General features: G+C 39.5%; 1 protein-coding gene across 2 annotated transcripts in view; it reads right to left on the reverse strand.

Moving 5' to 3' along the window:
• The window catches only part of LOC139766015 (golgin subfamily A member 1-like), a 60,989-nt gene that overhangs the window by 34,972 nt on the left and 11,067 nt on the right, over positions 1-14,950 (reverse strand). For both annotated transcript variants that reach the window (XM_071694104.1, XM_071694103.1), the window contains exon 4: positions 10,731-10,851. In XM_071694104.1, coding sequence (XP_071550205.1) covers positions 10,731-10,851 — 121 coding nt within the window. The remainder of the gene's footprint in view (positions 1-10,730; positions 10,852-14,950) is intronic.

Genomic DNA, 14,950 nt, shown 5'->3' on the forward strand with positions numbered 1-14,950 from the left:
TTTATTAAGAAAGGGAGTCATTGTGTAGCTGATTGGTTGGTAAGGTTATTCAATTTATGTACAGATCATGGTGAATTGCCAGAGAATTGGCAGAATGCATGTATAGTGCCATTGTACAAAGGCAAAGGGGATAAAGATGAGTGATCAAATTACAGAGGTATAAGTCTGTTGAGTATTCCTGGAAAATTATATGGGAGGGTATAGATTGAAAGGGTGAAGGCATTGACAGAACATTAGAAGTGGTATCAGAAGTGATAGAGGATGTGTGGATCAGGTGTTTGCTTTGAAGAATGTGTGTGAGAAATACTTAGAAAAACATATGGATTTATATGTAGCATTTATAGATCTGGAGTAAGCATAAGATAGGGGTGATAGAGATGCTTTGTGGAAAGTCTTAAAAGTATATGGTGTGGGAGGTAAGCTGCCAGAAGCAGTGAAAAATTTTTAACAAGGATTTTAGGCATGTGTATGAGTAGGATGAGAGGAGAGCGACTGGATCCCAGTGAAGGGTGGTCTGCAGCAGAGGTGTGTGATGTCCCCATGGTTGTTGAATTTGTTTATAGATGGGGTGGTCAGGGAGGTAAGTGCTAGAGTTTTGGAGAGAGGGGTGAGTATGCAATCTGTTGGGGATGAGAGGGCCTGGAAAGTGACTCAGTTGCTGTTCGCTGATGATACAACTCAGGTGGCTGATTCGAGTGAGAAACTGCAGAGGTTGATGACTGAGTTTGGAAAAGTGTGTGAAAGGAGAAAGTTGAGAGTAAGTGTGAATAAGAGCAAGGTTATTAGGCTCTGTAGGCTTGAGGGACAAGTTAATTGGGATGTAAATTCAAATGGAAAAAAATTGGAAGAAGTAAAGTGTTTTAGATACTTGGGAGTGAACTTAGCAGCAAATGGAACCATGGAAGAGGAAGTAAGTCATAGGGTGGGGAGGGGGCAAAAGTTCAGGGAGTGATGAAGAATGTGTGGAAGAAGATATCGTTATCTCGGAGAGCAAAAATGGGTATTTTTGAAGGAATAGTAGTTCCAACAATTCTATATGGTTGCAAGGCATGGGCTATACATAGGGTTGTACAGAGGAGGGTGGATATGTTGGAAATGAAATGTTTGAGGACAATACATGGAGTGAGGTGGTTGGATCAAAAAAGTAATGAAAGGGTAAGAGAGATGTGTGGAAATAAAAAGAGTGTGGTTGAGAGAGCAGAAGAGGGTGTGTTGAAGTGGATTGGACATATGGAGAGAATGAGTGAGTTAAGATTGACTAAGAGGATATATGTGTCATAGGTGGAGGGAAGAAGGAGAAGCGGGAGACCAAATTGGAGGTGGAATGAGGGAGCGAAAAAGATTTTGAGCAATCAGGGCCTGAAAATACAGGAGGGTGAGAGGTGTGCAAGGAATGGAGTGAATTGGAACGATGTGGTATACCAAGGTTGAAGTGCTATCAATGGACTGAACCAGGGCATGTGAAATGTCTGGGATAAACCATGGAAAGGTCTGTAGGGCCTGGATGTGGACAGAGAGCTGTGGTTTTCGTGCATTACACATGACAGCTAAAGACTTTTCGTGCATTACACATGACAGCTAGAGACTAAGTGTGAACGAATGTGGCCTTTTCTATCTGCTTTCCTGGTGTTACAAATGTAACATAAGGGGAGTGGGGGAATGCTTGCATAGTGCCATTGTACAAAGGCAAAGGGGATAAAAGTGAGTGCTCAAATTACAGAGGTAAAAGTTTGTTGAGTATTCCTGGAGATCATATGGGAGGGTATTGACTGAGAGGGTGAAGGCATGTACAGAGCATCTGATTGGGGAAGAGCAGTGTGGTTTCATAAGTGGTAGAGGATGTGTGGATCTGATGTTTGCTTTGAAGTATGTATGTTATTTGTTTTTATTATACTGCGTCGCTATCTCCTGCATTAGCGAAGGTAGCGCAAGGAAACAGACAGAAGAATGGCCCAACCCACCCACATACACATGTATATACATAAACGTCCACACACGCACATATACATATGTATACATTTCAACGTATACATATATACATACATACACAGACATATACATATATACACATGTACGTAATTCATACTTGCCTTTATTAATTCCCATTGCCAACCCGCCACACATGAAATGACAACCCCCTCCCCGCGCACGTGCGCGAGGTAGCGTTAGGAAAAGACAACAAAGGCCACATTTGTTCACACTCATGTCTCTAGCTGTCATGTATAATGCTCTCCGAAATAACATTCTCTCTTTCCACACATTCTTCATCGCTCCCAGAACCTTTGCACCCTCCCCCACCCTGTGACTCACTTCCACTTCCATGGTTCCACTCGATGTTAAGTTCATTCCCATATATCTAAAGCATTTTACTTCCTCCAATTTTTCTCCATTCAAACTTACATCCCACCTAACTTGTCCCTCAACCCTGCTGAACCTAATAACCTTGCTCTTATTCACATTTACTCTCAACTTTCTCCTTTCACACACTTTCCTAAATTCAGTCACCACTTACTTCCTGCCCTAGGGTTCCCTTTAATCTTCATGAAACTCCCAATGCACTCAGGAAGCCAGTCACATCCACCAATTGGGACCATAAGTCATAAAGTGTTGCAATGTTTGTGTATCTGTGAGGGACATCTGAGGAGAAACTGTTGTGTGTCTTTATTGTAATTTTTTTACTGTGGGCATGAAGGGTCCTGGTTTGTGTTGAATCTGTGTTTGTCGTATGTAAGGATGTACATACAAGAAAGAGAGACGTGACAGTCTAGGGAGTGTGATTTCAGATGGATGGATGTCTAAGACTTAAGAGCAGTTGTTTAGCATTTGTCTGATAATATCATTATGTATGTGTTGTGTTAGTTTTATATTCACTGGGGTGGGGAGATCTGTGGGTAGAGATTATAGATGTCTGAGGCATTTGAGTGGGCAGGGTCTAGTACTGCTGCAAATAATTGAATGCGAAGTATGTTGAGGTGGAACTGAATTGGGATGATCTTTGTGTCAATGTGCAAGAGGTGAGTGCTCTATACTGTATACTTTGCAGCTCCATTATACTTGCTTTTGAGAGGGTGAAAAAACCTGACATTTGAGGCATAGTTTAAAGTAAAGTGGATGAATTGCTTGTAGGAGGTGCTTCGGGATTCTTTTTCTTGTCCAAATCTGGTGCCATTTAGTGTTCTGAGGACCTTTTATTTGTGCGTTGCTTTTGTGTTATCATCACTGTATGGAGTGAATATCACGTGTGTGTCCTAAGTGATATTTGGAATGGTTTGTGTCTTGTTTAGGGGGAGTGACTGTTCATTCAAGATGACTGAAGGGTCTGAGCTAGATTCTTGTATATCTAGGGTTAAAAGAGTGATTGAAGATTACTATAGATATAGATATAGATATAGATATAGAAGATATTTTGTTCCGGGTGAACCACTGTTTTGAATGTGCAATGTAGTGCTGTATGTCTGTTGGTGCTACTTTGGTATCTGGGTGCTGTGATGTGATTGTGAAGTCGTCGCCATATAAGAGGACCTTAATGTGGTCTGCTGGGAAGTCAATAAAGTAGACTGAAGAGGACTGGAGAAAGAACTGTTCTTTTGGGATCTCTATTGTAGAGTATAAGGGATTTTGAGGTGATGCTATTGTGAGTGACTGGCAGGGTGGACAGCTATGAAATTGGCCAACCACATTTCATCACTGTTGTGGAGGGCAGCATTACGTATCTTTTGTGAATGAAGAATCTGCTGGAGGATAGCATCAATTGCTTTCTTGCGGTCTACTGTCCTTGTATGGTGCATGATAGGGGTAGTAGTTGGTCAAAGCCATCTTGGTTGTGTTCTCTGAAGTCAGTGTAAAGAGTGGTGGCAGAATGGTTGGGTCTGAAGTTACATTACGTAAGTGAGAGTGGGATACTTTGCTTCATCCTATCGTGGATCAGTTTTTCAGAGAATTCAGGGTACTAAAGAGAGAGGTGATATATGGTGATAGGAATTAAGGAGCTGGGTAGTTTGGAGGTCTTAGAGATTTGGAATGTGCTAAAAAGTTTTCAGATGTTTGGGATTTTATTGCATACCTTGAAGCAATTGAAGATGTCTCAAAGTGCTCAAACTGCAATTAGCCCAAAGTGTTTAATGTGTGCATTTGCTTTGTAATCTGGGCCTGTTGCAAGAAAGTCCCTACTTGTATCAATGGGAGTATAGGCTGGGTAAGCAGTTGCTTCTGTATGGATTTTAAGTAGGTCCTTCATGCCTTTCTTTCTTTCTTTCTTTTTTTCTACAAGTTGTGGGCTCCAGTCATGAACAAACATCCCCATCAAGGCAAGGCCTTAATTCAAATATGAAGAAGTTAATGAAAGGAAAAAAGGAGAGACAAAGGAAAGTATTTACAAATTTTGGACCAAGTAAAAAGCCTGTCTCTCAGAGAGTGCCAGGTCATAGTGACAGGGAAAAACATGAGAGGGCAAAGAGTTCCAAATTTTTGAGGTGTAGGGAAAGAAACAGTTATCAAAACAGCCCACCCTTGAGTTGAAAAGAGCCACTTAGCAATCATTTGATTTAAGGATGAGGTTGGTTTGTGGCACTGATTTAGGGATGAGGTTGGTTTGTAGCACTGATTTAGGGACAAGGTTGGTTTGTGGCATATCACGAATGTATGCTGCTGTTACTTTGTAAATACATGTCTATCCAAATGAAGATCAAGCATAATACCGACAGCTCTATAAATATTCACTCCAACCATACAATGTTGATTGGACTGCCAAATGAGGAATTCTGCTCATTTTTCTGCCAAAATGTTGATGATGAATAAGCCGTTCACTGCATACTGTATGGAAATACTGTACAAACAAATATAAATACAAAACATTAATATCAAAGCATCACATCAGCAGAAAAGAGAGAGGACTATGGATGACATAACTGTAAAATTATACAGGCAGAGAAGACAGTAAAGGTATTAAGAGATAAAAAAGGCAGTTTCACTTTAATCACTTGGTTTGTACCGTCACCAGAAAATAGAGATGAAACATCATAAGCAAAGCATAGCAACTAATAGTCTCTTACATCAAACTTCACCAGATTCCAAAAATATCCCATCCATTACATCTATGGATAAAAGTTTAGCTCCGAAGAGCATGAGTTGCCTGATGTTTGTGATTCATTAAGTTGACCTTTCAACCAGTAACACTAGCCTCAACTCACCGGGACAAGAAATCTGGACCAGTTATGACAAGACATCTATTTCTGTATGGCAGAGGACCATGTGCAACTTACCCTTCACTCTTGCTGAAAATAACAAGGAGGGCTATCAATATTAAATGATGAAAATATGCACCAATAATACTAACCCTGCCAAGAATTCACACCCCTGAAAAGTTTAACTCATATAAAAAGGCAAACATCTGCCACTTTCTATATAACTATTCCCATACAAAAAAAAAAATACATTAAATAACATCAACCACACCCATGCTAATATACCACTAAAATATCTTCATGAATGGGTATGGAATACCCACCATGAAGTGTTTAGACATAATTTACAGAAAGGGATTACATGTACATTTTACATAAGACTGTGTAAAAACATATGAGTTTCATCACTGATCTTCTTGATGATGTACTAGTATCCCAAATGCCTGTCCATGAATTTGCACATTATTCAAGCAACATGAATATGCAAATTATGGAATGTAATAAATGAAACATTTCTAAACAACAGTTAAAAGACCTACATATTTGGGTAACATGCTTATATGCAGTAATATGCATATTTCATGATTCTACACATCTCTCTTACCCTTTCATTACTTATCCAATCAAACTACCTTACACCACATATTGTCCTTAAACATTTCATTTCCAACACATCTACCCTCCTCCGTACAACCCTATCTATAGCCCATGCCTCGCAACCATATAATATTTTTGGAACTATTATACTGTTTGTATTTGAATGTATAAGTGTATATGTTGATATGTATACGAGCATGTGTGGGTGTTTGTGTATATGTGGACATAAGGGGATGGGCCATTCTTCATCTGTTTCCTGGTGCTACCTCGGTGACACAAGAAACAGCAATCAAGTAGACAGAGTTGTGCGGAGCAGGGTGGATGTGCTGGAAATGAGATGTTTGAGGACAAAATGTGGTGTGAGGTGGTTTGATCGAGTAAGTAATGAAAGGGTAAGAGAGATGTGTGGTAATAAAAAGAGTGTGGTTGAGATAGCAGAAGAGGGTGTTTTGAGATGGTTTGGTCACATGGAGAGAATGAGAGAGGAAAGATTGACCAAGAGGATATATGCGTCAGAGGCGGAGGGAACGAGGAGAAGTGGGAGCCCAAATTGGAGGTGGAAAGATGGAGTGAAAAAGATTTTGAGTGATCGGGCCTGAACATGCAGGAGGGTGAAAGGCATGCAAGGAATAGAGTGAATTGGAACGATGTGGTATACCGGGGTCGACGTGCTGTCAATGGATTGAACCAGGGCATGTGAAGCATCTGGGGAAAACCATGGAAAGTTTTGTGGGGCCTGGATGCGGAAAGGGAGCTGTGGTTTCGGTGCATTATACATGACAGCTAGAGACTGAGTGTGAACAAATGTGGCCTTTGTTGTCTTTTCCTAACACTACCTCGCGCACATGCGGGGGGAAGGGGCTGTCATTTCATGTGTGGCGGGGTGGCGACGGGAATGAGTAAGGGCAGACAGTATGAATTACATACATGAGTACATATGTATATGTCTGTGTATATATATGTATACGTTGAGATGTATAGGTATGTATATGTGCATGTGTGAACATGTATGTATATACATGTGTATGTGGGTGGGTTGGGCCATTCTTTCGTTTGTTTCCTTGCGCTACCTCGCTAACGCGGGAGACAGCGACAAAGTATAATAGAAATAGATATAAAAATAATATATATATCTAATAAGACAGCATAATTTTTGCTTACTATTTGGTTATGTATGTTTTCCAACTTTCTTATTATCCTTCTTTCTTCCTATCAACCTTAGTAACCCAATGACCATCAGTATGAATGTGTGATTGGTGGCTACTAAATGTCTGGGCTCTGTAATTTATATTGATATATTTGTAGCCTTTTTTTTCTGTTTTCCTGGTGCTACCTTGCTGATGCTGTTTCCTGTGAAGTAGGATGGCACCAGGAATGGGTGAAGGCAAGAGAGTATGAATATGTACATGTGCACATATGTATATGGCTGTGTATGTACATGTATATGTATGTATGCATGTATAAGTTGATATTTATATGTATGAATATTCATTTGTATGGGTGTTTATGTATATATGTGTATATGAGTGGATGGGTCTTTCTTTGTCTGTTTTTTGACACTACCTTGCTGATGCGGGAAACAGCAATCAAGTATAATAAATAAATATATATCTGTAGCCTTACGTTTTCTTTAATTCATTTGATAATTTTTTTTTTTTTTTTTTTTGCTCTGTCGCTGTCTCCCGCGTTTGCGAGGTAGCGCAAGGAAACAGACGAAAGAAATGGCCCAATCCACCCCCATACACATGTATATACATACGTCCACACAAGCAAATATACATACCTACACAGCTTTCCATGGTTTACCCCAGACGCTTCACATGCCTTGATTCAATCCACTGACAGCACGTCATCCCCGGTATACCACATCGATCCAATTCACTCTATTCCTTGCCCTCCTTTCACCCTCCTGCATGTTCAGGCCCCGATCACACAAAATCTTTTTCACTCCATCTTTCCACCTCCAATTTGGTCTCCCTCTTCTCCTCGTTCCCTCCACCTCCGACACATAAATTCTCTTGGTCAATCTTTCCTCACTCATTCTCTCCATGTGCCCGAACCATTTCAAAACACCCTCTTCTGCTCTCTCAACCACGCTCTTTTTATTTCCACACATCTCTCTTACCCTTACGTTACTTACTCGATCAAACCACCTCACACCATACACTGTCCTCAAACATCTCATTTCCAGCACATCCATCCTCCTGCGCACAACTCTATCCATAGCCCACGCCTCGCAACCATACAACATTGTTGGAACCACTATTCCTTCAAACATACCCATTTTTGCTTTCCGAGATAATGTTCTCGACTTCCACACATTCTTCAAGGCTCCCAGAATTTTCCCCCCTCCCCCACCCTATGATCCACTTCCGTTTCCATGGTTCCATCCGCTGCCAGATCCACTCCCAGATATCTAAAACACTTCACTTCCTCCAGTTTTTCTCCATTCAAACTCACCTCCCAATTGACTTGACCCTCAACCCTACTGTACCTAATAACCTTGCTCTTATTCACATTTACTCTTAACTTTCTTCTTTCACACACTTTACCAAACTCAGTCACCAGCTTCTGCAGTTTCTCACATGAATCAGCCACCAGCGCTGTATCATCAGCGAACAACAACTGACTCACTTCCCAAGCTCTCTCATCCCAACAGACTTCATACTTGCCCCTCTTTCCAAAACTCTTGCATTCACCTCCCTAACAACCCCATCCATAAACAAATTAAACAACCATGGAGACATCACACACCCCTGCCGCAAACCTACATTCACTGAGAACCAATCACTTTCCTCTCTTCCCACACGTACACATTTGATAATGTATGAAAAGAAATCCAAAGTTGTGTTAAACTAAGCAATATTCAATTGTACTTTGTGTTAGTCTTGTGTCATTTAAGATGGAAAACATAGATGTGGTACTACATTATCCCCAGAAAGAATGAAGGATAATACAAAGTTAAAAAATTATAGAAGATAATAAACAAATTTGCTGTCTTAATCAATATACAGTGTTCAAAAGAAAATCTGCTCCCAAGTTTTCTGACTCCGATTGGTTTGGCTCTATCTGTAAGGCTTGTTCTGGTAACAAGCTGCACTGCTGCTAGAGTGATCAATCAATCTGTTTGAAAATGTAGCACACAGGACTATACATCTTATACAATCAGGACAATTAGGTACACTCTGTAGGTATTTGTCTGATGAGCTTATCAATTTCTTCAATGCATAACACTTGCAGATAGCAAGTTAAAGATTTTTTGGCTTTGGTAGCTCCCCCATTTTTTCTTATTGTATGTAAGGTGTATTTTAAATTCAGTATCATGACAACAAGTTACGATTTCTGAATACATATTTGACCATGCCTTTCAAAATTTTGCAGGTATGAAACCAAAATCTTGTATATCTTTCATGTTTCATGTATATTCTCTACACAAATAACTTTAAGTTATTTCATTTATTCCCAACTGTTTAGATATTCAAGAGGCAGTGTGAACTGCACTTAATCTAGCTCTATAATTTCATATGCCTTGAAAGGTGATATTTACTTACATCAGCATTCTAGTCTGGGAGGCTGAAGTTTTTGAAGACTGTCATCATGTATGCCTTTCTCCTCTTGAAGTTTCCAAAAATCTAGTTTACTTTTTTCTGAGGCAAAAGGTTGTTCATTATGCATGCCCAAGGTAAGTCAATCAACTATACTTACTCATAGATCTTTTATCTTTTTTGTATAACATTTGTATTAGCTCACTTTTCTCTACAGCTCTTCACTTTCTCAAAAATTATGTTTGTCACACTAATCCTCATTAAACATGTCATTTCCTGTATTCTGATATCATCTGCAAATAATGATACAATGATGAAGCTTGTATTTCCATCTATCTTTGTCAAGTAGTACAGTATGAGAACAAAACACACAAGTGAAGAAAACACTGCTTCCTGGGTGTGAAACCTTTTACCATGGAGCCCCAGAAAACAATGTCTTAACAATTTATACTGCCCTTAGACAACCTGAACACGTAATCTTTTGGTGCTATGGGTTTCAAATGATGACCAATGTAGCAGGATATTCTAAGTGATAACGTACACAAGCTGTCTTCTGTTCACAATGTTGGTTCTGTTGGCTGCCCACAGAAGGAAATCTAAGGCAAGAACGAGTTCCTGGACCTCCCTGGAGCTCTCAGTAACTCAGGTTCTATCAGTTTCTCTGACACTGCACTCTTTAAATCTTTCCTGTACTGCATGATCATCACAAATCCAACCTCTTTCCATTATTCTGTTCTTAAACTCTTTCTCATTATGATACCATTCTTAATGATTGCTTTTCCAAAATAAAAGTCTATTCAAAAGATTTCAGCTCTACATCATTCACAGTGAATACATACTGAACTTACCCTACCAATCACAAAAGAAAATTTTGTTTTTATTAATTGTCAAACATGGCATCCTTTAATAGTAGACCTCACCAAATCAGCTTCACCTTCACCTTAACTAATTATCTGGTATTTCCCTTTTTCCAACTAACAGCTCATCTCTCTGGCCATATGCATATTGCAGACCACTAGGTGTTTTACATACAATTCAGACTCCACGCAGTTCTTAACATCAGCTCCTCATTTCTAACTTTTTTTTTGTTATTCCCTGCTTCCAAACTTGTATTCTTTCCCTTGTGTCCATATGAAAAGACAATTTTTCTCATATCTATACTTCAAAGTTCAAGCAAGTGGTATTTACTTAAAAGGGCATCCAAATGAGTATGCAGAATTCTTTTGTATACTCTACAAGCAAAACTGCTTGACACTTAGCATGGAGATGGTCAGTGACTATAACTGGTTGGGAAGAATTCTGCATGTGCTCTCTGCCTTGAATACTGAGAGGGTTGTACAAATCATTAAGAAAAATGAAATCTTCATTTTTTCTTTCCAAGTAAAATAATGGACCAGGAGCTTACCTTCTGCTTGTTCAAGCTGGTCTGCATTGCGTTTCTTGTCACTGTTAAAGGCATCTACTTCCTGCTGCAGTTTCTTCTCTCTTTCACAGGCTGCTTCTAAGTCTCCTGCCATTGTGCTCAACTGGTTATGGACACAAAATATGTCAGTGCTTTTCACAATGTGACACTTTCTAATACAGCAATAAAGCCAGTCTCAAAAGCCTAACATTCTTGAATTTCATATTCTAGCCAACATATCAGATTCTGCTTTACAGGTTTTAATTCTACCACTATTTACATTTGGGTGTCTCTGCTATATAAATGCTCATGAAAAAATGTTAAAAAATATTCTAATCAATAACCAACTTATATTTAAGCAAATACAATACTGACATTATCTATGAAAATTTACAAACAGTCAAACAAAGAATCCCTAAATTCCTATATGCTGCAAAAATAACTAAAAGGTGGGTTGGGGTTAGGGACCCATTTCTGAAAATCCATATTCAAGGAGCACTAGGTCTGTTTATGAGTAACTTAGAACCTGCAGTTACTTATGAAAACTACAACTCACCCATAGTAGTATCTGACAATATCTATGTACCAAGTATAATCAAATACCAAATACATGGCCTTTACTCCTTGTGTACTTCAGTTATCTTTTATCAAATACTCTGTTTACCCAATCCCACAGTCAAAGTGAATTAGTCTAAATGAACGCAAACTTAGGAAAAACTCTAAATCAGCAAATTTCCCAAGAACTGACATGGAACATCAAACTATTTGATGAAGCTCTCTCTTTCATGTACTAGAAATACAATGAAAATTAGGAGAAAGAGATCTCTCATTACTGCTGAAATCCTAAACGTGGATGATGTTCATTACATTACTAAAACTTTCTGCGTATTTCAGAGGTTACTTGGAGATAATAGAGATCACTAGACAACATGGTCCATGGCATAAAGCTCATTTCATACCATATAAAACAACTGGTTTCAGAAAAGCTCATGATAAAGCCAACAAATATATGGCCTCTACTCCCAGGCATCATGGGGTGCTAAGAATCTTTGGGTTTCTGCCTGACTCTACTATCAGTGAGAAGGAGGGCTCAGACAGAAGTAGTACCAGCCCATTCCATGAACTTCCTCTCTCTGATAGACATCTCTCTTTTTCTCTTCACTATACCAATATTTGTGGTCTCTTCTAACTTCTCTTCTGTTGAATACCATCTGTCTGGTACCTCTCCCAATATCTTACTTCTCTATGAGACCCAGCTATCTAATGATGTTCTCACAAGCCTCTTTCTCATATCCAACTATAATCTCTACTTACAATTCCAGTTCAAAGGTGGTGTCTGTGCATAATCCAACATCAACACACCTGTTGCATGCCTTGAGGACTATGAGTCCCCAAACTTTGATGTTATGTGGTTACAGGTCTGTCTCCCAACTACCTCACTTTTCCTGTTTCACCTATTCTCTTCTAATTCTACATCTTTCTTCAATTGCTTAACTACTGCCATGAGACTGTGGCATCCTCTAACCCAAAGGAAGAGATCACCTACTTAGGGGATTTCAACATTCATCATGAGAATGGTTGAATCCTCCCATACAAATGGTTAGGAGACTGAAACCCATATATTCTCCATTCTCAATAATCTTGAGCAAATTATCTCCCCCTTACCCATATTCCTGACCACTGCAACCACTCACTTAATATCTTGGATCTGTTTTTCACCTCTACTCCATCCCACTGTAACTACACAATCTCACCCTCAAGTGGTTCATCTGATCACACTCTCCTCAATATATCTATTTTAATGGCACCTATCCTCAAGCTGCCCCTTCCAAGTGTAATAAATATTAGCATCTCAACAAAGTTGACAGGAATAAGTTACGATAATTCTCTTCTGACTTTCCAAAGATAAATTATTGTCTCGTCATGATGCTTCCATCTCTACCAAACACACAGCAGAGGTTATTGCTGTGGGAATGGAAGCACTTACCCTCTTCCTTTCTTCCAACCAATGATTCAACCATTCCCGTTCTGAGACCATTCAGGCATACTGGGCTTGGAAAAACTCTCCTTCCTCTGACTCCAATTCAGCATTTACAACAGCCCATAATCACTGCAAGTATTTTATCCACAAGGTAAAGCATTTCTTCATACAAGGGAAGTGCAACAACCTCTCCTCATCATCCTCATCATCTACTGATAGGTCTTTCTGGTCTTCAGCTAAGGGCATTGCTAACAACTTCTGTGACTCTAACTTGCCTTCACTTTTCCATTCTGATGATACTATAATTGTCTCTCCCAAAGACAAAGTAACACTCTTTTTTGTTCCTGCTTCTCCTCTAAATCCACCTTAGATGACTCTAACAGTCCTTCACCCAACTCATGCTCCCCTAGCTAATCCTATGCCCCTCTAACAATCTCTTTTCAGACTGTTTTCTCTGGAAACAACAAAGGCATATGGTTATAATGGTATCCATCCCCATGTGCTGAAAGTGCACAACTCTGAACTTGCACCTATGCTTCCTTGTCTATTCTGTTTCTATTGAAAAACCAGGCTTTTCCTTCTTGGAAGCCTGCTTTGACATCTACCATTTCCAAAGTCTTAGAAGCCCTCCTCAACTCTTGTATTCTTAGATATTTTGAATCTCAAAGTCTTCTCTCTGATTATCCATAAGGTTTCCATAAGGTGAGATCCACTGATGATATTCTTTCCTATCTTATTAATGTCTGATCATCAATACTGTAATATCTGGGAGAATCCTATGGGGTTGCCCTTTACATATCCATTGGTTCTGACAGGGCGTGACATTAGCATCTCATCTCTCAGCTCCTTTCTTTTGGCTTCCCGCCTCACAATGCTCCCTCTTCTCTAACTTCCTCTCTGGCCAATCCATCTCCATGGTTGGTGATGGATCAGTCTCTCTCTTTCTCTATCAACAATGGTTTCCCTCAAGGTACTGTCCTCTCCTCTACAATTTTTCTCCTATATAACAATGATTTCCTCTTTTCCATAAAAAAAAAAACAAATGCACTCCACATCCCTCAATTCTGCTCCTTTGTCTCACACTCGAACCACATCACATCTCAACACAACTTCCTCAATGAACTTAAACTTGGACAGAATATCCCATTGGGGTTGACAAAATCTGATTAAGTTTAATGCCTCCAAGACCCAATTTCTACTATTTCTATTGAAAACTCCTTACAACTTTCTCCTTAGACAGTTCTGTAATTCCACCTCTTGACTCAATGAACACTTTTGGTATTACTGAAACATCCACTCTTCCTTGGAAACCCTACCTTACAGAATCAGCTAACTCGGCCTCTAAGAGACTGGGGGCCCTGTTTAGATGCTGAAATTTCTTTTCCTCACAAAAAGTGCTCCATTTATACAAAGGAGTGATCTATCCTTGTATGGAGTACTGCTCTCACATCTGAGATGGTTTTAGCTCTGCATCCTCACCTGACAAAGTTGAGTTAAAAGCAGTTTGACTTTAAACTTTCCCAGGCTAATTTCAAGACTTGACCCACTTGCCCTACGCTGCAATGCTATGGTTTTTACTCCTGAGTTTGCTGCCTGAGTCCTCTCTACCAAGCAGACCATACAATACTCAGCAAACTGCTGCATCACATGATTACTGTGTGGCTGATGGCAATTCATGGGTGTGTCATTTTGGCTCTGGAACTGTCTACCCTTTCAAGTTTTCCTAATAACTATGACCAGGAACATTTCAAAAGACAGGTTTTCCACTTCCTCCAAAGTTTGTAAATACTTTATCTTGTCCATTCTTCTTCCCTTTCATAATCCTCTCTATATCTTAATTCCAGCCCGGCCTTACTGTGGACATTTGTCCATGATTGCAGCCTCCAACGAAAAAGAAGAAAATATATCCAATACTGGCCACACCATCCCTTTACAGAATAAGATGGAAAATTCACTTTTAAGAAAATGTTCACCATAATTACAAAAGTTACTTGAGTTCTTACTTCATTACAACTAACATTTCTTTTCACCCATGCTCGCCATTTCTCTTGTAAGTGAGGCAGCGTTAATGTTCACTATCTTCTGTATCAAAGGTAGCATCCAGTGCACATGACTGAGCCTTAGAGGGTGTGTAAACCGCCTATCTTATAAATTCTTCCTCAGCAATGCTTCATGGGGCTCTTCCCTAAAAATCCAACAGAGAAGTTTCTATGATATTAACATCACTATACCGTATTCATGG

Source organism: Panulirus ornatus, chromosome 56, assembly GCF_036320965.1.
Source record: "Panulirus ornatus isolate Po-2019 chromosome 56, ASM3632096v1, whole genome shotgun sequence".
Taxonomy (NCBI): domain Eukaryota; kingdom Metazoa; phylum Arthropoda; class Malacostraca; order Decapoda; family Palinuridae; genus Panulirus; species Panulirus ornatus.